Source organism: Meleagris gallopavo, chromosome 2 (assembly GCF_000146605.3).
Source record: "Meleagris gallopavo isolate NT-WF06-2002-E0010 breed Aviagen turkey brand Nicholas breeding stock chromosome 2, Turkey_5.1, whole genome shotgun sequence".
In the NCBI taxonomy this organism is placed as follows: Eukaryota; Metazoa; Chordata; class Aves; order Galliformes; family Phasianidae; genus Meleagris; species Meleagris gallopavo.
The window spans coordinates 27,382,806-27,406,468 of NC_015012.2; the positions used below are offsets into that span (position 1 = coordinate 27,382,806).

Below are 23,663 nucleotides of genomic sequence, written 5' to 3' on the forward strand. Positions count from 1 at the left end.
CGCTTTGCACAGGAGGGCGAGTCGCGGCGCCATTTGGATTGGGCGGCGCCGAGCTCTTTTGCCGTCTTCGGATCTCCGAGTGTGACTTTTGTTGCCGTGTGCTGGGAGTGCTACGAAACCGCTGCGTTGCGGGTTGGGAGAATGGCGGTCAGCGCCCTGTAAGGGCTGTGGCACTGCGGTATTCAGCGCTTCTGTTCGGTAAAGTGTTTGTATCCCTGTTGCCCCGTCGCATCTGTACCGTGGTGCAGAGAGAAGGGTTTCTGAGAGCTGTGAATTAAAAGAAATACACGTAGCAGAAAATCCTCCGTAGGCCGTATTTGCGTCTGTTGCTTTCTTACAGTGCTTACGTGCAAAGAAATTAAAGGAGTTAAAGATCTGAGAGATAAGAACTTAAATGCGGTGGCTGCAGAGTTTCAGAGATCTAGTTAATGGTTTTGGACATCTCATGCATGGGAGTGATTTCCTATGTAACCATCTGCTAATGGAGCTGCATTATCTCATGCTGCCTATTTGACACATTAAACACATCAGCTGTAGTTTGATAGCTGGCACAAGGTCTGCACATCCTGCAAACCGGGGCAGCAAGGAGCTCTATAGTGCTCTACAGTGATGGAGGAGGAATCAAATGTTGTATTTCTCTTCACAATTCAGAGTTTGGATATCTGGTCCTTTTGTAATTACAATCAGGAAATGAATTATCTCTATGTATAAAGTTTCCCATTTCTGCAAAACATGAAAATGAGCTAACTGCAAGTCCATTCTTTGTTTCTGTCTGTTTTGGTCCTGTGGGATAGCATAAATGCAATAAATGCTACAGATGCAGTAGCATAAAGTCACTTGAGAGTATGTTGAAGGGCATTCTCATTTTTGAGTTTCACACATGGGTAGAAACTATCGGATGGTCTCATCCTTGTGTGATGTGTCTGATGTGTCCCAGTGAGATTCTGCTCTCATTCTGGAAGAGCCCAGCCTGAGCTGGTCAGAGCACACCTTTACATTTCCCAGTGTTTGTGTTGTGATGTAATGTAAGCCATCCTGACATGTTAGCGTTGCAGTTCTATTTTCAACGTAATTGAAATTTGGATTATGAGCACTTATCTTAAAAATATGTTCTTACATCAATTTTAACACTTCTTTTTTCCTTAAGCCATTCTGCTCAATAGATGAAGGATTACCAGGGTAGACAATATAATATGTGCATGCAATTTAAGTTGCCATGCGGAATTCAATTAAATCTACTTTTGACTATTTTCTGTAGCTGGGATTATAAACAATCATAAGGTGAGCCTCAGAGTCAGAAACACCAATTGAGGAACTTTTGTTGAAGAAAACCAGAACCACACAATTCTTGACCTAGAATTTTCTCTTTGCTTCCTTAATCTGAAAGGATAGATACTTTCGTGCTGAAGAGTTAGCATGATTACATTAAATCTCTAAAAGCTGCAAATAGATTTAAAGATTTGGAAGGAATCGGGGGTCAATGCAATCACCCAAAGCAACCTCTTTGTGTTATGTCCTCTAGAAATGAATCACAAAAGGATCTCACAAAAGTGTGTCTGTATGAATATGTGAGAGCTATGCACTAGCATTTATTAAAAGTATCTTCAATCAGATTATATCAATAATGTTAGTAAAGTCTTTAAAAACCTGTATTACCTAAGTTAATATAGTAACAGATGTCTGCTGCAGTCAAGCTAGGCCAAGAGCTTGGGCCATATTTCAAAAGTCAACCGTTAAATTTTTAATGCCATGTGCAGACCTCTGAAGAGGTACAGAGGAGAACAGGAGAGAAGCCACATCAATTTCCTGCATCAGTTACATTTACCTCATTATCAGAGGTTTGGCATCTGGGCTGGTCACAATTTGTTCACTGCTGGGTGCACACAGCTTATGGAATCATTTTCCATTGAGAAGATGAGTGAGTGTGATTCTGACATTCCATTCCTGTGCAAATCTTACTTTATTTGCTGGAAGTCTGCTGAGGTAAGACCCATGCCCATCAACTTCATGAGAATGCAGCTGTGATGTAAAGACAGTTCTGCTAAGTAATACCTTGTGAAGGTCACTGATGTCAAAAGGAAAACAACTCCAGCGTAGAAGTATTTGAAATAGATGTTTGTCAGTGCCAAGAACATCTGACCTTTTCTCTGTGTCCTCGATTTTTCTAGCAAAAGCAAAAGAACATGAACCCACATGTTGCCAGCGAGTAGCTGAAGCAATCTGCTCATGAGTACTCCTATGGAAATGAGCACTGACCTATAATTTATGTGATTCCTACTGCCAGTAGGAACCTGCTGTCTGCCATTCCAGTGTGTTGCCAATATTCTGATTTGGTCATCTGCCTCACTGCTGTGAGTTCTGCAACTTCATTTTGAATACTCGGGCAGTAATGCTTGGCTGTGAGGAACTCTCCTCCCAGATACCCAGATGCAGGTTTTTTTTTTTTTTTTTTTTAAGGTGGAATCATTGGCACAAACATATTCCAAGTGAAATAATAGCACTGTGGCTAGTTACACTTTACCTGACGATTTCTTTTTTAGGAGGAAATAAAGATTTAAGTGATGGCAAAAAGAGGTTGTAGAATAGTCACATACTTTCATCTTTACTAATCACATCAGCTGTTCTGAGTTGTGGTGTGGCTATGGTGCTTGTGACAAGTTGGTTTTGATCTCTAAAAATGGATGCCAGCCCAGAGAACAAAAGTTCGCTAAGCCTGTAATATATCAGCATATATATAATTTTTCCTTTTGTGATCTCTGCATTGTGAAATGATACATTGAGGTACAGGTGAAGAAGTCTCTGTGCCAGCAGTTGCAGGACTAGGCCTGCCCTCTAGAGACCTGCTGGTTCAGAGTCCAGAGTGAAACCCAGCACAGTGGTCAGTTCACTTTCGCTTTTGAAGGCACTGAATCGGGAACAGCTTGCTCTCCCTTTCTTTGTAGGTAGATCTGCAAAATACTCCTGCAGCAATTGCTACCAGTTTAAAATACTGAAGACTTTTTAAACCTTGCAATAATATATGTTTATCTACAATATGGAGCCTGTTGCAGGGTTTCTTATCTGCATGGAACTCCTCTTTATGGAGAAGACAACAAACAGGTAAATTTTCCAGCGCATTCCTCCCTACTTGCAGGTGTTCCTCTGTTGGAGGATAAGAACAAATGTTCAAATCCTTTGGGAAGATGTGTGTTTTGCTACAAAGCCCCAAATACCCTTCTAGTCTGTATTATTGTGACTAATATTTTTCTTCTGCAGTACTTATGTGTTATCTAGAAAACCATAAACCAGTCTGAGGTCACCAGTTTCCTCTGCTCTGTCTGAGCCTGCATGATTTGCTCCCAGTTAGGGAATCATACATAGCTATGTATCCAGATATTTTTAAAACAGGATCTAATAGTGTTAACTATTAACTATGACTCAATCATTTACAGGAAATTGCAGAGATGCAAACAAACTGGTTTGGCAGGTGATGGGAAAGGAAAAGCTGTGTCACCACATTTAAGCTGAACATCAGAGGCAAAGGAAGCCTGACTCCTAAGGCAGCTGATCAGCACCTATGAAGCGTCAATTTCCTTAACTTGGTGTTGAGCCTCACTGTACCTCAGGTAAGCTATGCCTAGACTTATGTGGATAGCTTGTGCTGCTTTTTGCAGGTGGGCTGTTTCTCTGATAAAAAGGGATTCTAAATAATACTTAAAATTTTCTTCTACACATTTCTGGTAATGTAGACAGTGAACTAGTAGATAAAGGCCTATGTCTTGGGGAAACCTAGGGAAGAATTAATAATGTGATGTGGATAAAAGCTTATTTTAAGCTGGAAACTCTAGTGTCATGACTGAAGATCCTTTAAAACAAACAAACTTTATGGCAGCTTGTCAAGTGTAGGTTGTAGAATATCTTCTTTGCTGCTGCTCCTTCAGATTTGAGAACAATGCTGTAATATATACTCTCAGACCAAGTCTGGTAGGCAGTTTCTTGCAGTTCTGCAGCTTTTTCACTCTTCTTTGGCTATACCTCATATTCTCTGTATTTCTGTGGGTGATGTGATGATAAAGGCAGGACAGACAACAACACAGCACATTAATGTACTTATTTACAAATTCCTCAACTGGCCTATGTTATGTGAAGCTTTTTTTAATTCATGGAATTGAAAGTATCCTTTTCTTCTGCTTTTCACTGGCTTTATTCATTTTACATGACTCTGGTTTTTCTATTAATATGATGCCTTCAGACCTGAAAGCACTGTTAGTATCTTGCTAAATTACAGCTTTCCAAAAAATGTCATATTTACTGACAGCTTAAAAGTATCTTGGGTCTCTTGAAGTAAAAGGAAACCTGAAAACTAAAGAGAGGTGCTCCATAATGGACTTGTATCTATGTATGATGATTTCAGAGTAACTCAGCCTGGAGAACAATGAGAGGTAGACCTTGGTAGCACTCAATTCTTATCTGCCTGTCTATTTTAGACAAACACAGAGGTGGTCTGAGCTGACATAGCCTCTAGTTTTGAAAGCACCTGGATAATGGAAAGATACTTCATTCAAGTCAATGAGATACAGACGTTCCTTCAAATTTTCTTAGAATTTTCTTGATGTTTCAGGGTTGAAAAAAAAAAAAAAAAAGGAACATTTAGTTAGGAAAATATTTATTTTAATGATTATTTAGTGATTCTCTAGGGTCAGATAATATGATCAAGTAATCTTTGTTCTTTCTCGGGGATTAAAGGAGACCCAATAACCTACCATTTCCCCTGTCCTGTTGTTCTGACAGAATCCACTCTTTTGGAAACACTGCATCATTTACATCTAGCTACACAAAGTACCCTGTTCATTTTTTGCATCTCTTGAAAGTACTTTTATTCTTTGTACTACTTGGTGTTAAAGTAGAATAAGTTAATTGGTAACTAATTTTTCTAGTAGCAGCTGCTTTACACTCACATATTTTCATTTGTAAATAATCTAAAATCTCTCTTGTTTTTATGCAGGTACTGCCATATTCTTTTTGCTGAATCTTCCAGCAGGAAATGAAAACTATGTATCTGTTACTCCTTTCCATTATATATTTGCTTCTGAAACTCACTAGCAGCAGAGAAGTTATATTTGGCCATAATCATTTCACTGAGTATCAAGTGGGCAACATGAACCTTATCCTCTCTGTCCCACATGGTGGGTCAATGGAACCTGAAGACATCCCTGACCGAGAGGCTGGCTGTTGGGATGCTGAGACATCTTCTTGTATTTTCTCTCATGAGTGTCCTCCTGGAAGCATTCAAAATTATAAGAAGTGTAAAGTATCTACCAAACAAGACAGGTACACAATAGAAGTGGCTCAAGCTCTTGCTGAGGAAATCAACAAAATTACTGATGGTTTCTTTCCACATACTGTTATTAACCACTTACAGAGGTTCAAGATGGATGCTAACAGGGAAAAGGAAGAGGCCTCCTTTGGAGTTCCCCAAGCAGAACAGGCCTGGGAGGATTACATGGGATTTTTGACCACTGCAAAATCACAGATGACAGGGGGCCTGATTCTGGATATTCATGGACAAGCACATCCCGAACAGTGGATAGAATTAGGTTATACGCTTTCAAAAACTTCTCTTAACTCGGGTGTCCTTTCTGCATCAAATTCTTCCATTAGATATCTTGCCAGTCAGCTAGTTGGTGTGTCTTTTGAGACTCTGCTTGCAGGGAACAGAAGTTTGGGTAAATATATTGAAGAACAAAATAACAGTTACATTTGTGTGCCTTCTCTATCCAATCCTAGCCCAAATAATGGGAACTATTATAGTGGTGGATACATAACAAAGACTTTTGGCTCTCGTCATTCTGGTGTTGTTGATGCCATTCAGATTGAACTATCACAGTGGGTGAGGACACCTGAAGAACTTCCCAAATTCTGTAAAGCACTAGCAAAGGCTGTAATGAAATTCTGGCAAACTAACTACTGCAGCCAGTTCAAGCATGAGTTTCTGCCATGCTGAAAAAGGTTGTCTTAATTAAGATACCTTTCCATAATATAATATGGATCTGAATCAACAGAACAACTGATACACCTAAAACACTTAAGCCTGAAATATAACTGGATAGTAGAGGAAAAATAGCTTCCAAAGGAATGCAGAGACATCATCAGAGAAAATTCAGAGCTAATACTCAACAAGCCAATTAGCAAACAGCTTTGTGCTAGATCCAGCATTGAAAAGACTGCCTGAAAGATATCTTTGGAACTATCAATTGTCTGATAAGCTTTTCTGTTCTTAATTTCTTTCCTGTAGCATCCTTTGTTCTCTAGGATACAGTGTCTATTCTTCTAGTCAATTCTGTATAGTGCAGTGCTTTAATAGATTGTCTGTTCAATAAAACTGAATGTCTCTGCTTTTCTTCTGAAAAACAAAAGAATGAATTCATTCACTACTTCAAGGCAGATGTTTAGCCACTATCTGAGAAGAACGGCCACAGCACACATAGTGGTTACTTAAGATGACGGACGCCTTAATTACCTCACCTTTCTCCTCCTTTTCCCAGTCTTTTATTGTTGAGCAGGACATTATATGGCGTGGAATATCTCTGGTCTGTTCATGTCAGCCATAGCAGATGTGGTCTCTCCCATCCTATACACTGGGAGTGGGGGAAAAGAAACACCTTGATGACACAGGCAACTCTTAGCAATAGCCACAACACAGTTCTGTTATCATGCTTTTCTAATCACAAATCAAAACACAGTAGCATATGGAATGCTATGAAGAAAACTAGCTTAATCCTAGCCAGAATTAGTGCATTTCTTACTCTCCAAATACATCTGCATGTCAGCAATGGAAGTATTTTTTGCAGATTTATGGCCCTGAATCTCTGAAAACAGTTAATCACAGTAAGGTGCTTTTCATTCTTATCTATCAAGGAGTGGAGTGAGATGGGCTTTTCTGTAAGTGCCTTGTTATAATCACGTTAGAATTTTTTTTGCTGCTTGAAGAACTGGGATGGATGTAAAGATTTTATTTCTGTATGCTCAAGGAACCTGCTAAACTACTTGCCTTAAGATGAACATAATGTTTACTTGTCTTGATTCTGTTCTCCACTGAGCTCTGTCTCCATTGTCAATTCAGTTAGACTGGACGTCTCAGGTTTGTTCCACTGAGGATCTGTAGAAATAAAATGCAAATTTTTAAGAGCTAATAAATATATACCTACAGTCAGACCACTTTATAGTGTTTTGTAACAGCATAGAAAAAAGAAATTGTTGTGCACGAGCTCACAAAAAAGTTTGATCACATTTTATGTAAATCTGTTGTGGTGCCATTGGCTTCAATGTATTTGCTCCTAACTTGTCAGGAAAGAAAATAAAACAGAGTTCCACATTAATGGTCAGAAAAACAGCATATGTGCCATGCATTTGAACAATATGTGCCAGCTCCTGCGTTCATTAGATTAATATGGATGAGATACTCCATCTGTAATGCTGCTTTTAAAAACCATAAGTCACATATATTTGAATGCTCTATCCACCTAATGAACCATCTATCCAGACTGGTTCACTAGGCTCTCTCTATAGAAAGAAATCAGCACTACTTCAAGGGGCGATTCTTTCCATCCTGTAATAGGTGGTGATGAGGCTGTGGAAGTTCTGGTCTCACTACAAATTAGGAACAACTTAGGAAGCCTTGTTAGCTCACAATAAATCTAAACAACAGAATCTTCAAAATGATATTAACTTACCGTTAATTTACAGCCAAACCTTTGTGCAGAATCAATAATCTTTGTACCGGCTAAAAGAAAAGACTCTGAAACAATAATTTAATGACACAAGGCTGAACAGGAGAAATAAATGGACTACTCACTCTGAAGGATGCTCTCTTCAGCTAGCCTCTCAAGCTTCCACCAAATGGAGAACAGAGTTGGGTTGATAGTAAGTCAGACCATGTGAGAAAATTAAATTGAGAAACAGTTAACAACAGAGTGCATACATGATGTTAATCATTTACAAGTGCCAAGGACCTGCTGCTTGAACACCACAGCAAAAGGTGGGAAGCACTTGTGCTTACCTCATATATAGGAAGATGCCCAAATACTGCACCAGCCACTTTACTTCCTGACTCAGTGCTCTCCAAAGGTTGTCTAGGAAGCTGATCAATGGAAACCAAAGTGAATTTGTTACTAGCTCAAAACAAAAGGTAATGAAAAAATCCTGTTACATACTATTACTTTTATAGAATAGCGTGGGTAGCATTCATGTTATCTGAAGAAGTTAATATCATTACTATGTGGAGAGATTGTGGTTTATGCACAGGATTTGAACATTTTTAGATTAGAAGGGGATTTTTCTGCTATAGAAAAGAGATAGCAGGCGAGATTCCAGCTTCCCAAGGGACAAAAATTCAACACAGTTAATAGCAATTTTTTTTTTTAAATCACCTAAATTAAATCTGGTTTTAAATATTTACTTAGCTATATCACCTATTAACATTTTGTTAAGTTCAATACAGGAATCATTTTCACGTTATTTGTCTGTTTTGGTGGATGCATGCTCTTAGAGGACAGTGGAAAGCTAGATGAAGACTAATGGAGTAAGAACTCCTTCTCACGTGATAGTTTCATTTAAGGACTGTCAGTCTGGCTCACTCTTCTGGGCTATGCAAGTCACAAACACTTCAGCAACCAGTTTGGAAAGACATAAGTGAACAAAAAGGCATTGCTATTGTAAAGGAAGCTTCAAATTAGTGAAAATAGCTCAAGTACCTTGATAGTTCATCCATATTCATGCGAATCCTTAGACTTACCTAGGTATTATACAGACAGGGCAGGAAATTCAACTGTTCTTACAACATAACAGTGATTTCACCCTAGGAGAGGATCTTGTGGTCCTCTAACATGGAAAAAGAATGCACCTAAACCTTGAAATAGTGCAAATAATGCATTTTTACCTCATCTGAAAGTGAATTTAGTTTGAAATGGTATAATGCACAGAGCCTTTCTACAAAGATTTTTTCACACAACTGAGTGTGCTGCAGTAATAACAGTTTGAGATATCACATCTTCAGCAATGAAAAACATTCCTCAAGTAATTCATTCCAGATATCACTTATGTATTAATTACCAGGCATTACTTTTTTCAGAATGATTGGACATCTGGATTACGAGTTAATCGTATACTCTCGGTATTTGCACAGCCACTGAATAGCACGCTTCTAGTCTGAAGTGCAAACTGAACTCCTCCATTTATTTTTCTCTAAGGCTAATGAAAAGATACCAAAACTTTTTCTTAACAAAAGCTCCAGTGCCAACACGTGTGAACAGGCAAGTATTTTCCACTGTGAGTCTTCTTCTCAAATGACTAAGTAAAAGCCAAAGTGGTACTCGCCTCTACTGGCTTGTCCCATAGTGAACTCAGCCACTGACTGATACTGTCAAATTTATGTTTTATTCTCAGCATCAACATATTTTTTCCCACTTACACTTCTCTTTTATTATACACTGCTGTGTCTACAGCTGCTGAACAGCAGGGGATTGGTGTACAACTGCCATTACTTTATGCTGTGTGCCCTTTCTGCATAAAAGCAGTTATCCTGATTTAAACAGAGGTCACTTCAGAGATTGTGCAGCATCTCTGACTGGTATAACTGTCACACAAGGAAGTCTGTCATCTTGTTGCTGCCTTGGGGTGAAATGACAGAATGCCTCAAAACTGTATGCTTGGCAACAAGTAATCCATTAGCTCCAACTAGCTGAACATTCAGAGGAGATGAGTGCTTGGTATCACAGGGCAAGCAAAAGGAAAGGACTGTTTTGGCAAGATGGGGCAATAAAAATAAATGAGACAGAAACGTGTCTCATTCTCCTTGTCATTTCACCCAATCTATACAGAAAGAACTGGTCACATGGAATAATAACTTTCACTGACTGCTGTTTAGATCTTAGCTGGCCCCATTAGTATTAGGATAATGGATTGTGGTACATAGGAGACCCACTGTACCACAAATTTTTGGAAAGGATGTAAAGAATTCATAGCCCTCATTAAATATGGGGGAAGAATGGTCAGAAAGGTGTTAATGGAAGGTTTTCTTTTTTTGGCAAGTGCCCATAGAGTTTGCATCTTTTTCCTTTGCTAGTCCAGTTCCAAAAGGAGAAGTTTCATTTGTTCCCATGACTTTTAAAGGCTATGGCATATAAAGATGGAGGAGTTGCACCACTATTCAGTTAAAGCAGTAGAAAGAACTACTGTATATAAGTAGGTGCTCACCACTGTTCTAATATTTTCACACATCCTTCAAGTAAACCTTGGATACTACTTGGATTTCTGTTGGTCCATGTAAGAATTCTGGATTTGAGGTTTTTTGTTGTTGATTGTAGGGTTTTTTTATGCTGTCAAGCCAAACAAGTGAATCAGTTTGTTTTTTCTTCTACATTGGAATTTAGAAGTGTAAAACAAAGAGAATGAAAAACACAGAATTTTCATGGATCTCTCTGTTAATGAATTTTTGTTATAGCTTCTCTGCTGAATGAGAATATATAGGGTTATTTATGACTGTTTTCTAAATGAGAAATACAGTTGCACTTCCTACTATGTTGCACAGAACTGAAACAAATCAGTTCATACATTAGATACCTTTGGAGAAGCCAGAGCTTTGAAAAACTTCAAGTCCTGAATTATGTCCACATGTTTATCTTTTTTAAAAATTGAAGGTGATCTAGTTGATTTCCACCTGTGCATGTAAAACAGAAAAAGACAAAAAATCAGAAGCTCATATCTAAACAGCAAATTTAAATTCAACACTCTCAATTGGCACCAAAATAAAATCATTTTGAAGTACAAATTACTACATATGTCTTCAAAATATAATTTATATTGGGAGCTTCAAATGTGTCATAAAGTGTTTCACCAACAGTTCTTCAATCTAGATACTGTCTTGTCATCTTTAGGAGTCTGGATAAGTTAATACATAAAACAGTCTCTACTGCAACTCAGTGTTAATTCACTGTCTGGTAATGTTTTTTTCAGTTCTGACTACAATTCTTCCGCAAAGAAGGTTCCCTCTGGTCCACTTTATGAGGCTGTACATGTACAAGTCTATGGGACCAGATGATATGTATCCCAGGGTTATGAAGGAAATGGCTGATGTGGTTGCCAAGTCACTCTCTGTCATATTTGAAAAATCGTGACTGTCTGTTGAAATCCCAGGTATGAGTACAGACTGGGAGAAGATCTCATTGAAAGCAGCTCCTGCAGAAAAGGACTTGGGGATCCTGATGGACATGAAGCTATAGATGAGCCAACAGTGTGCTCTTGCAGTCCAGAAGGTCAGCTGTATCCTGGGCTGTGTCAAAAGAAAAGAGGGATGGCCAGCAGGGAGAGGAAGGCAATTGTCCTCCTCTACTCTGCTCTCGTGATATCTCATCTGAGTACTGTGTCCAAGCCTGGGGCTCCCAGGATGAGCTGTTAGCAATTCCGGAGGTTCCTGACTATTTGCTGCCTGCTCAAAAAGACTATAGGGATTAGTCCTTCAAACACAATCAAGAACTTCTCTTTACTGATGAGTTACTGTTCTGACTTCAGCAGGACTACTCACATTAGTAAGAATTCTGTGTAAGAATAAGTTAGCAGGAAACCAACCTAAATGGGCTAACAGTAAAGGATCTTGGAACTTTCCCATTGTCTCAGAGTTCTTTGGTTAAAAGCCAGCCTAAAAATGCACATAATACACAAAACTTTATAATTAAAGCCTGTTTGACTTCTTTAAGCCATGCAGTAACTTTTTAGTTTGTCAGTAACAGCCATGTGCATTTTGCTTCTGCATTCCCTCAAACCACTGGTTAATTAAACATTACAACCTAAGCTAGAGGACTAAGGTTCTCCAGCTTGACTTTAGCCAATCCACAACCCTTGAGAACTCTGCCTAGAAGGAAAGAGGCCCAACATTGCTATTGAGCATACAAAATTTGTGTCAGTGCATTAGGATTGAAGGTGAATCCTTCAATTAGGATATGAATGTGAATGTACCCACAATATCCCAGCAAACTTAATTAAAGTGTCTTTTAAATGGAAATATTGTTTTTAGTTTGAAAATGTTCACAGTAAGCTTTTCTAATAAAGTTTTGGGTATCCCAGAAGGATAACAGCTTGCAGAACTGAAAAAAAATAGGCTACCAACCTGAACAGTGTAGATAACATGCAAACTGTAATTAGGCTAAAATCAGAGGTGATTATCTAGTCATTACTATTATTCAATTCAAATCTTGATGATCACCTAATCACGACAGTCACCTAGTAACAAAAATAATGAGATTTATCTATGGTTTGTAAAACCTTTTTTTTTTTTAAAAAGGATTATATTACTTTCTCATGGGAAACAATTTTACTTTTATGACCTTCAAATAAAAGGTGCTCTGTAAGTATAATAGTTTAGAATTATTCCCCACTCATGCATATATGTAAATATTTGAGATCTTACTTGTCTTTGTCCAGCATGCTCTTCTTTTCCGTATGCTTGCCTTCCTCTTTAATTATCATAGGAACATCTTTAACATCACAAGGCAAAATCAATCGACTGAGATCTGATAATTCAAATTTCCTGGGCTGTCCAAAGTAACCAAGATAGCATCCACTCATGGCATGCCAGAGTCTACAGATATAGTAAAAGCAGTTCCAAAGAACAGAAAGGAAAATTAATGCTTTTAGAAGTGGAGCAAGAGTGAACATACATTATCAGGTTCTGCTGCACTGCTCTAGAATACAGTATATTAGCTAAAAAAATATCAATGAGAATGAAATTCTCTGTTTACCATGTAAGTAACTTGAGAGCAAAAATTCTCAGGATGTTGTAAATGTCAGAAAACAAATAAATAGTTCACCATTATAATTAAACTGTGGAACAAAAGTACCAATATCCTGAACTATTCCAACAGTAAGGTGCTCTCACCACAGCAAGGTCTACACAAAGCTTCCTCACTGACTCCTTAAAAAAACCTAAAAAAACAAAAAAGAAACCACCCTTTCAAATGTACTTCTTAGCCCAGAAGGAATCATTTATAGCAGTTTTCCTATAAAGTGGCTTAAAATTACAATGACTTAATTTACTACACTCAATGCTGGGGACCCATGTTAACTTAGCAAGTGCTGAAAGAAAATGGAATTAGAACAGGAGGTCATTTCTAAAATTATGGTATTGTTTCTTATGCGGTCAAGGCTACCTTGTTGAAAGAAAATGACAGTCTTGTAAAAGGTCTGACTTACTGAGAAAAGTAGAAGTATTTACATTAAAAACTTAGTTCTTACAGGTGCAGAACAGAAAATGTGCCCAATGTTGTACTTTGTTTGTCAAAGTCACATGTGAGTCCATCAAGAAGACAATTTTAGGAGGCAGCTCAACTAATTGGCCTGGAAGTAAGAAGTATTAATTATCTTGTACCTGACTGAACCATCAACAGATGCTGTTACTACCACATTTTTCTGCTCTTCGTAAAGTAAGTCAATGACTTCAGCAGAGTGTGCCATCCAACAGAGCTCCTCCTTTATTTGCTGAGGGGAAAAAGCAACATAACCACATTTTAGGCAGTTCTGTATGTCACTGTGGTTTCTGGCTTAGTGATTTTACCAGCAAGGCTTTCTGAAAATTAAGTGATGATTTAATATTCTCTTCACCAAAGAGGCTGCAAATGGTATGTGGTAGAAATTCTGCTTAGAAGACAGGGATAAATTCATTCTAATGTAACCTCTTTTAACACAATAGGATACTGCTATCAGCATTTTACTTACGGCTTTTTGTTTGTTGGTTTGTTTATCATGGCATCAAATTATTATTTGATGACCTTTATGTGCGGGAAACCATTTTAGTCCCCAAAAAGGTCTGATCCATTTTTTTCACCATTTGTCTTACCATAGTATACTATGCAGGTTAAGAAAATGTCAAATTTTCCCTTACATTTTTACTGTTTTGTGGATCTTCTAAGAATGAGACAATGCTCCAGCACATAATATGTCCTTCTATTTAAAAAAGGAAAAAGCAAAACGTCAATAAATTTCATTATTGCCTCACAGTTTCTTGTTGCTAACACATGCTCTTAGTAAACACCGGGCAGAATGACAAATAAAAACATCACAGGTCAGTGGAAATTGTTTTAGTGGAAAAATCACTCTCTCATTATCAAGCACACAGAGTAGAATATAATACACATTTAGTAATATGCAAATACACATATCATTTTGAATGTTTCTTTAAATAGATTTGAAATGGAAAGAACGCAGAGTTCTTTCCTTGAGTGACAAGAGTTAATAACAAGAGTACTCTTTTCCAGACTGTTATCTATTACACAAGCTAGATGAGAGATTCTGAGGATGAAAAACTATTTTTCAATCCTGGTAAAATGGACAAAGCTTGTGATTAATTGCATATATAGTGGAGGCTTAATGTTATACAACCTTCTAGTGCACTCAGGTGGAACTAGAATCAAAGAATCATTTTTCTCATGATTTGTGACCGCTCAATTTCCGACCTAGGCTCCCTCTTCCCTGCTGATGTTGTCCCTTACATCCACAATTTCTACTACTAGACAGGAATCTTTTGTGCTATTCCAGCCTTCATATTGGACACATCTGACTTTTAGGACTGAGCATTATCAAGCAAGGAAAAAGGAAGATTGGTAAAGGGAACAAGACATTGACATTAGCATTGCAGATAAAAGAGAAGAGTGCAGAAGACATGAGAAGCACATTCATCAGTGGTGCAAACACAAAAGGACAAAGGGAGAGTGTCAGATGAATAGGTAATAGGGTGGATGCTTTTCCACAGTTAATTAAAATCTTGTTCAGTGCATGCCACCTTATTGATTTGAATCAATAAAGACTGGAAACTCCTCTTCATTTTCAGCACTTCTCATTTCACAATCTCCTGCTCAGTTTTGAACCAGATGAAATAAAAAAAGAATAAAATACAAACAAACAAACAAACAAAAAAAAAACCCAAACACCTCAACCCATCCCAATGTTGATAGCATAATAGCAGGAAACCAGTAGGAAACAGTTCTAATAGATATTTCAGTGGCACATGACAGGACAAAAATCTCATATGACTGATGCAGAAGAGGAAAATTTCCAGGGTGAATGGAGAAGTTTGGAGGAGAGTCAGATAGGAGATAAAAGCCAGATTTGGTGTGAATTTAAGTCTAATAGTGAGTTGCTAGCACAGACCACAAGTCCTTTCTTTCCTTACATAGCTGTGTATCGATGAGGCCATTACTGTGCACACCGTATCAGTGTCTAAATCGAGGCTCTCAGTACAGACACAGGATCAGGTTTTTATTTAGTTATGTTACTGTAGGTGTGACATTTTTGTTTGTTCTTTGGTATTACTACAGTAATTCAGATGGAAGATGTATACAGATCTTGTAAATAAAGAAAACTGTAATGTTTTTTTGAAAGACTATTGATAGTGCTACTAATCCTAAGCTTTCATCTACCAGCCTTTCATACCAGGAAATACCATTTTAAATTGTCTAATTAGCTTTAATGGAGAAAGTCTAGCAGCATTTGCACTTTCATTTTCACATTTCTGGCACATTAACAGCATGATCTTATGTAGTTCTTCAAACTGTCCTGAGCAGAACGACTAGTACATTCACTTACCCTTACTGCCTGCCAGAAGCATTTTAGTAGAGATGTCTGTACACACTGCTGTTAGAGGAACTGGATGATATTTTGAAAATGGCAAAATTTCTTTCAGTAAGTTCCCCTAAAATAGAATAATTAAAATCACATTTCTCTTTATAACATCTTCATGAAAAAAAAAAGTATCAGAAGTTGAGTGCTATTGACTTAATCTGTTCAGCATTATCAAGCTTACACCCATCCGGAGAGCTGTTGAAAAGGTAGTTTCCTAATCTAATGAACAACCAATATAGTTGAGATGTATTCTTCTGGATTGACATCTCTTCTACATCAAAAGCACAACAGATTTTATTCTTCAGGCAATTCACAACTCAATTGTACCTATCCCTACTTCAACACTTACCTCTCATTTGCCATGAAATATCAGTATGCATTTCATTTTCTATTGGCCTGTCATTTCTTGCTGAAAATACACACATGATGTCTCCATTACCAACCAGTTTTGTTTTCAAGCAAGTACCAGTAGCCTTTCTCCCCTACTATCCTCTCAGGTCTGGGAGGTGAGGAAAAGTCATGCAGATAAGGAGAATCTTTTCAGTGTGATAATGATGTCAATGATGACATCACCATCATTTGAACTCGGGATTGCTTACAGGAATCTAAGCACACAAAGACTGTATCTACTGTGTTTGTCAACATTTACGATTGTATTGGTTTTGGTTTTGGTTTTTTTAATAAAACATCAGCAAAAGCTACTTCACCATCTTTCTGAAGAATTCTCCCTAGAATTTGCATTTGCTGTTTTACAGGAAGCTAGGGCTTCCTCTTAGGCTCCTCCTTCTATGTGTATTTACTTTTCATCTCTTGTTTAGAATAACATGCTTTCTGGAATAGTCTTATGGATTTGTCACTAAGCCATTGGCATTCTGTTTCAAGATTGGCTTAACATGATTATAGCTACAGATCAGACATGATCAGATACTACTGTTTCCAAATTTGTAACCCTACTAGTGCTAACTGGCTTCTAAAATGCTCCAGCCATATTTCTCTTCATCAGAGCCCAGGATACTCTGCTTTGTGTATTATACTTTCTTAAATGGTGCATGAAGTGAATTAAAAATCAGTTCCTACAATTTCACATAACTTTACAGCCAGTTTTCATTATAAATCATGTTTCTTCATTTTCCACTGGATATTACTCTCTTACCATTATTAAAGCAGAACTACTTTTTATCTGTGGAAAAAACTCTTTATCAAAAAAAAAACAAAAACAATGAAATATCTACTGCTGCAAGTACTACTTCAAAAGCAGGTTTCCAAAGATCAGTAGAATTAACTTTTTTAACAGACCAGTCACATCCCAAATACATTCAGAAAGCTACCTGAATACTCCATAGGTAGATGCAGCCATTTTCATGAGCAGAAGCCAGTATTGATGAGTATCTTCTCACATCCCTGGGTAATTCTGCATTTGTCTTCGAGTACTTATATCTAAGTGTGTCTTCTGCTTTGGAACACAAATGATCACATTTTCTAAAAAGCCTTTGAATGTACAGAAATTACATAATACTAGAAAAAACTACATTTGAAAATAAATTCCAACATCAAGATAGCATTATCATGAAAATGGTACAGATATGGATAGAAGACAAGTGACAAGAAATGAAAACAATTTCCATGGTATCATGTAAACTGGCCAGCATTATTACTCCAAGAACATTATTCAATAACAGCAACAGATTTTACAGAGTGAGAATGATTTTACTTAGTGAGAATGAAGGAGGTCATCAGGACAGCTGAGAAGCAGTTCTGAAGCCTCTGCATGAGGGTTTCAGAGATGATTATAAATTTAGCAATTAAGTGAAGTTTAATAACTAAATGACACTTACTGATTCTGAAATTATAGATTTTTATACTCATTTCTCAAATTCAGAGAAATTCACGGTAGTGGTCACAGCCTTTTCTGAGTTCCTGCTGTGACTTGACTTTCCCAAAGATAGAGATGCTGGGCATCCCTTGAAAGTCCAAGAGGAACGTATATTCACTGGGGGCAAGACATAGCATGAGTGTCTATTTCATTGAGCAGCTATGAGACTTAGGAATATTCTGTTTTCAGAGCATGCTTCCTTTGCTGAATATATTTAGCCTAAAACCAGATTTCAGGGGACCACATTTATTGTTGGGAAAATCTGCTATCAAGCAGAGGATTTTCAAGGGTCTCAGAAGAATCTAGAGGATCTACTTGTTACAAACACACCAACTCCCTTTGCACAGCTTTAACTTTTAAGCATTTGGCTGCCTATTTTTTTTCTGTTGTTTAAAGATATATACAAGGGCTGTTCCAAAAGTAATTACTCCTATTTTATTATGTTGGTACATCAGAGGCAGATATTTGTGGTATGACAGTAGAAGTTGAACCTTCCCACCAGTATTCTGTTACATGTTGTTGCCACGTGACAGATGGCAGCAGAGATACAGTCTGACAAAATGGTGGCTGACACAGAAGTGCATAAGAAGCAAAGATGAGTCATTTAATTCCTCCACATGGAAAGAATGGCATCCATTGACATTCATAGGCATAGTGAGGTGGTGAGTGGTGTGTTTCAGCAGTAGTGACAGCAACATGAAGACAAGCCATGTTCCAGCGAGCCATGCAGATTTTTCCTAAGTGCAGCATACAGGCTCTTGTTCATCACTAACAGCTCTTGTTCATCACTAACAAAAACTGATGGTCCTGAATATGCTGAAAAATAATGTTTTGTATCTGAGAATTTACTCTACCAAATACTATTATCATGCTCTTTGAATATGTTGTCATTTCCATGGAAATAAGTATGAGGCATTACTTTTGGAGCAACCTATGTACTATAAGAAAAATTTTCCTACTAACTTGATTGTGAATATTATTCACATCCATTTATTCACACTCGACTCAAGTTGGCTCTTGCTTTACCATTTCAAAAATTCATTGCTTGAAAGCTTGTGTGGGAGATAAGTTTGTATTATTGACAATCCAAAATTCTGCAGAGTTATCAAATCATATCTATTTAGAAAAAACAGCAATTGAGCCTTTCAGATCCTGCGTCCTCACCTAGCTTTCCAGAAATAACTACAAAGCAGGGTTGAGCAAAACTGAAGTCTATCATCCAGAAGACCAATGGTAGCTCAGTTATTCTAAACTCAGTTTACCAGACAAACTGACATAGTCACTATGGTAATCTGGGCAGAATGCAGGGGTCAATAAAAAAGATAATGAAAACCAACGGTTCTTCATACCTGCTGTTGTCTGAGTACTATTTTCATCACTTCTTGCACTTTCCTAGAAGCAAAGAATAAAATGTAACATAATTATAAAATGGAACTTTGGATAGAACAGTTCTCTAGTAGAAATTATTTTAAGAATTTATTTTTTAAATGGAAGATTTGATTTTCCCCTAATTTTTATTCATCCCATAGCGTTTCATCTGAAGGAAATCAAAAGAAGAAATAAAAAAAAATCACAGATGAAATTATTTGGAATAGGCTAAAGGTAAATTTGGCTGAAGGGTATTTATTTTTTAGGAAAAACAAAATTCATCATTTATAGTCATATGAACGTGCCCTAGATCTCTTAATGAATATAATTCCAAATATTGTCATTATTGTCCTGAGTAAAGATGGAAAAAATGCATGAGTAGCCACTATATTTATCAGGCAGATATGTATATTCTTCTGGCACAAAAGGACTAGAAGTATCTTAAAACTCATAATGCAAAAATGTGTAGACTGAGATACATGCGGCTTGATGGTAAATTTAAAAACATTATCCTATCAGTCATTTGAAAAATGCCCTTGAAATTGCATACAAGTAAATGTGGTTGCAACACTGATACAACCCTCTTTTTATTCAAGTACTTTAGAATTTGTCTGTTTGATCTTCCCATTCTAGTTCTTCATACTCCTGTTTGAAAGTTAGAATTGCTAATGACAAGCATCTGACACACACTTTGGTAGTCAAATATTCCATGTAGCAGAGATATATAGAATAGAATGAGTTCTTAATATAGAATGAGCCCAATAGAATGAGTTCTTAATTCCCCACCTAATTCCCACTGCAAGTTGAAAGTTCTTATTTTCTGTAATTCTTGATCCTAAGTTCTGTGCATGGCTTTATGGAGAGATTTTAGTAAGCTACAAGAAAGAAATTTGTTTTTGATGCTACTGAATCCCTGAAACTGCTATACCTACCTTATTTTGGTTCAAATAGCTGTCCTTGTGTTTTGGGAGATCATCAGTATCACTGTCAGTAACAATATCACTACTCACAACAGCAGTAGAGGATGGAGAGCTAGTTTTCCTGTATGAAAAAAAGAATAACTGGACAAAGATGATTGAAAAGATCTCGGACAGTCTTAACATGCTGTTTGCTACCTGGAAATCAACACGATACAGTGTAATAAAGCACAACAAAATATTTCCTGAAATGATTGGACTGACTAGATTAAGAATTGCTGATGCCTTAGAAATTTATGCAAGTAACTTGGTAAGATTTACATTATTACACAGCCAAACTCTCCTATCAAGACTTTTGAGCAAGCGAAATCCATAGTATGTCAAAATTAACACTGATATTCATCTTCCAAAAGTGAAGTGGGAAAATTCACTGCATGCCAGTGAGTTTTCCCATTTCATTTTATACAGTGTTTTTCTTTGCAAAGAGTTTTCAGCTAATTACAAAAATGATTTTCAGTTTGTTAAGATAATGCTCAGAAATAGGATTGTGTGGAAGGAGAAAAAGTTGGATGTAGTGTTTCATGTCTGTTTCTGAGTGAAGAAAGGTCAAGGAGACTCCATAACCTTCTGGCCACCCTGTACCAGAACTCTGTCACTCGCACAACACAGAAGTAGTTCTTGATGTTCAGATGGAACTTGCATTCCAGTTTGTGCCCGCTGCCCCTTGTCCTGACACTGGGCACCACAGAAAAGGGCCTGAAAGGCCTGATATCAATAGTTTAAGGATGGGAAAGCAAATTAGCCATTTGAACTTGATTAAATACAAAACAATTTCCAGTTTAAATATGGTTTCTAAGTTAAAGATTAAAGTAAAATTCCAAATGGTGACCCTTGTCATGGCGGAAATCACAGTTACCTAGAAGAGGAAGCACTATGCACGAGGAATAACACAGCATTGACTCCTGATGCTTGAGGAACTGAAGCCTGGCTGTTCTCATTAATTTTACACCTGAAAAATAATGAGGTTTGTACTGAATATATCAGATATGTTGTGTATCGTTTTCAGAAAACCTTGTCGACTTAATTCACAATCTAAAAGTTTAAGCATTTCATTTCCTAAAAGAGCATATCATCTAAGGTTTTAGACAGTTTTCATAATTAAATAATTGTGATGGATTAATGACAGTAAAAAGTAGATAAAAAAATGTACCTGTGCAAGAAAAATGACAAATGGAATAATGTAAATTCATTCAGCCAAGTATTTTCTTGAGGTCATTTTAGAGAAAACTGAAATAATTTATGTCAAAATTAACCAGTTACCTTACTATTAGGAAAATACTTTGTTCCTGGCATTCAAGCCAATCATGTGTGTGAATTCTGGTAAAATACTTTCTCTACAAAGCAATGACTTACCCCTCTTATGGAGAAGCAAACACAAAGAGACAAACCTAGAACTGCAGTTTTTATTATTTTCTGGGGTGCAAGTAAAACTCAGCTCGCTTTTTCCACAAATGTGCCAATTCTACACTTTACAGATGATGTGAAACTGTTGGAGTGGGTAGCTAAGTCTTGAGTTTTTATGGTCTTAAAAAGGCATATATTCCATTTTCAACACAGAAGATTGGTTGTACCACACCACTCAGTCTAACCAGACACTTTAACTGTTCACCTTTCTGATGTAGCAATTCATTCTATGCAACAATTTTTGGAAATATCCTGCCCTTCCATTTTGTTAATTTCACTGAAAAAGTTTTACTCCCAAACATCCAAAATCACTTCAGATTTCTCCTTGTTAAATATGACTTCTAGTTTTCTAGGTATAGAGAATTTTGACCTCAAATTAACCACTGAAAAACTGCCAGTAATAACACTGCATATTCCACTTCCCAAAGAGGTATCTGATTCTGATGAAGTAAAGGCAGGTTTTCTACCTTTCCTGTATCCACTGTGAATAAATAATTGACTAGACCTGGGTTCATGGATCATTCTTGTCTTGCAAACTGGAATTACTCCCAAATAATAAGAGAAAAAGATTTCCCTTTGCCTTATGTGCTGCAGAATATCTTGTAGCATAATAGTTAAAGAACTCATGAGAGCCGTGCGTTTAAAACCATCCAGATAGAAATAGGAATTGAGTCCGTCTCTCCAAAGTACTGAGGAGTAGCCAGAGGCTTACTGAGTGAAGAGGATTTTCAATGTTGCAGCTTTGTGAAACAAGGTTTATTTATTTCTTCTATGTCACAAATATCTCAGCTAGGCATTTCAAGATGAAGTGAGCATTTTCCCCTGATCAATTTTTGTACTCTTTGAGGTGAAGAAAATGAAACAAGTTTTCAGGTCATGCTAATTCAAAACATAGTTTCTTCCCCTCAGTTCAGCTTCCAAAAAACTTGCACTAATTAGCCAAGAATTTTTAAATTAATACTACTGATCTATTTAAAGTATTTGCTAGAACTAGGCAAAATTGATTAGTGACACTCAAAAATACTTGGTATGGCATCTTATCTGGGCAGCCAGCCATCTGAATCACAAAGGCCTTTCAACAAAATGCTGCTACTGCCTAGTGAGTAGGCAAAAACAAAGAAACAAACAAAAACTTTCTGTAAAATGTCTAAAAGTAAGGATAGATATTTCAAAAGGAGAGTATTTTAATCAGAATTGAAGGTAAGACTAAGAAGATATCTGAAACCAGAAAGAGCAAAGAGAGGCAATACCACCAATATAGGCAGAGGGGGAAAATACTGAATTGCAAATAGATAGTTATTAGAACAGTACAAAGGTCAAAATACAGAAAATTGAAGTAACAAAAATTATAGCTGTAGCTAAAACAGTTCTTTAACAATCCTCTCCAGATAAATTTATTTTATTTAAAATAAAAATAGTTATTCAACTTTCACTAGTTGTGTCTCTTTTCTTGCTATTTATTGAATAACTCAGTTTTCTGTGTTGACACTTTCCCCCTTTTCAAGCAAGCAGAGGTATCTGCCCATCATCTTTAGCTTTTTGAATGAAATACCTTTCCACTGTTCTACCTTTTTCATTTTCAAGATCATTAAGATCACTGCTTAATCTGTCAATCTCAGCTCAACGGATTGTGACAGACTTGTTTCTATCTGCCTCATTTTTAATGATTAGTTTGGTAATGCCATATCATCCCCCAAAAACAAGCCTAAAAAAACTTTTTACTGAAGGACAGCTGCATTTGCGTTTTGGAAGTACATCATAATATAATTAAATTTCAATCTGAAGTACAGAAACATGGTCTATTGGACATTTCTATTTCCCTCTTCAATTAATAGCTGGAACTCAGGTACACACCTGTGAAAGTCACCTCCTTGCTAGTGAGAAAAATATTTTGACTAGTCATTAGTCCAACCAAACAAGAACAGTGGGATGATTCAACAGCCTATCTACTTCAAAATTTGTATTCAGAAACACCATAAGATAAAAAGAAACCACGCAGTCTTTTGAAAGGGACATATAAGAGCCTACATCAAGTCTGCTTGCCCATTCCTACACTCCCAGAAATTTTCATATGAAAGTGAAAAATCATCTTAAAAATTGCTTATGTCAAAGAAAGAGAATGAATGACAACCTTTTTTTTTTTATATATCTAAGTGCCTTTCCAAAAATAAATATGAAGAAATAAGTTAAAATAAAGAGCAGAACTACAACCACATCAGTGAGCAAGAATGTAATACATCTGTGATTATTAGCTGAAATAGTCTTATTTCAAGTATCCTCCCAAACACAAAACTTCAAAAATAAGGAAATTCTACACTAACCAATGACAGTGACTTGCTCAGTAAGTTTCCTTCAGTGGTGGAGCTTGACATGTGAAAACGCTATTCTTGATT

The 23,663-nt window shown here is 36.9% G+C and overlaps 2 protein-coding genes across 3 annotated transcripts in view; one reads left to right on the plus strand and one right to left on the minus strand.

Moving 5' to 3' along the window:
• On the plus strand, positions 1-6,380 carry LOC104909612. Of its 2 annotated transcripts, XM_019612728.2 has the most exons (4): positions 1-198; positions 2,943-3,099; positions 3,432-3,605; positions 4,985-6,380. In XM_019612728.2, exon 4 carries the CDS (start codon positions 5,024-5,026, stop codon positions 5,981-5,983), a length of 960 nt encoding a protein of 319 aa, XP_019468273.1. In that variant the 5' UTR covers positions 1-198; positions 2,943-3,099; positions 3,432-3,605; positions 4,985-5,023; the 3' UTR covers positions 5,984-6,380. The 2 variants fall into 2 exon arrangements, with proteins under 2 accessions (XP_019468273.1, XP_010705131.1); XM_010706829.3 differs by lacking the exon at positions 2,943-3,099.
• Positions 6,381-6,504: 124 nt separating this feature from the next.
• Positions 6,505-23,663, minus strand: part of EXO1 (exonuclease 1) — a 33,505-nt gene continuing 16,346 nt past the window's right edge. The window contains exons 14-26 of the mRNA XM_031552173.1: positions 20,723-20,815; positions 19,822-19,930; positions 18,871-18,913; positions 16,977-17,101; positions 15,613-15,718; positions 13,913-13,974; positions 13,400-13,509; positions 12,443-12,613; positions 10,600-10,696; positions 8,039-8,119; positions 7,835-7,868; positions 7,031-7,138; positions 6,505-6,617 (exon numbers count right to left, since the gene is read on the minus strand). Coding sequence (XP_031408033.1) covers positions 7,050-7,138; positions 7,835-7,868; positions 8,039-8,119; positions 10,600-10,696; positions 12,443-12,613; positions 13,400-13,509; positions 13,913-13,974; positions 15,613-15,718; positions 16,977-17,101; positions 18,871-18,913; positions 19,822-19,930; positions 20,723-20,815 — 1,120 coding nt within the window. The 3' untranslated portion in view covers positions 6,505-6,617; positions 7,031-7,049. The remainder of the gene's footprint in view (positions 6,618-7,030; positions 7,139-7,834; positions 7,869-8,038; positions 8,120-10,599; positions 10,697-12,442; positions 12,614-13,399; positions 13,510-13,912; positions 13,975-15,612; positions 15,719-16,976; positions 17,102-18,870; positions 18,914-19,821; positions 19,931-20,722; positions 20,816-23,663) is intronic.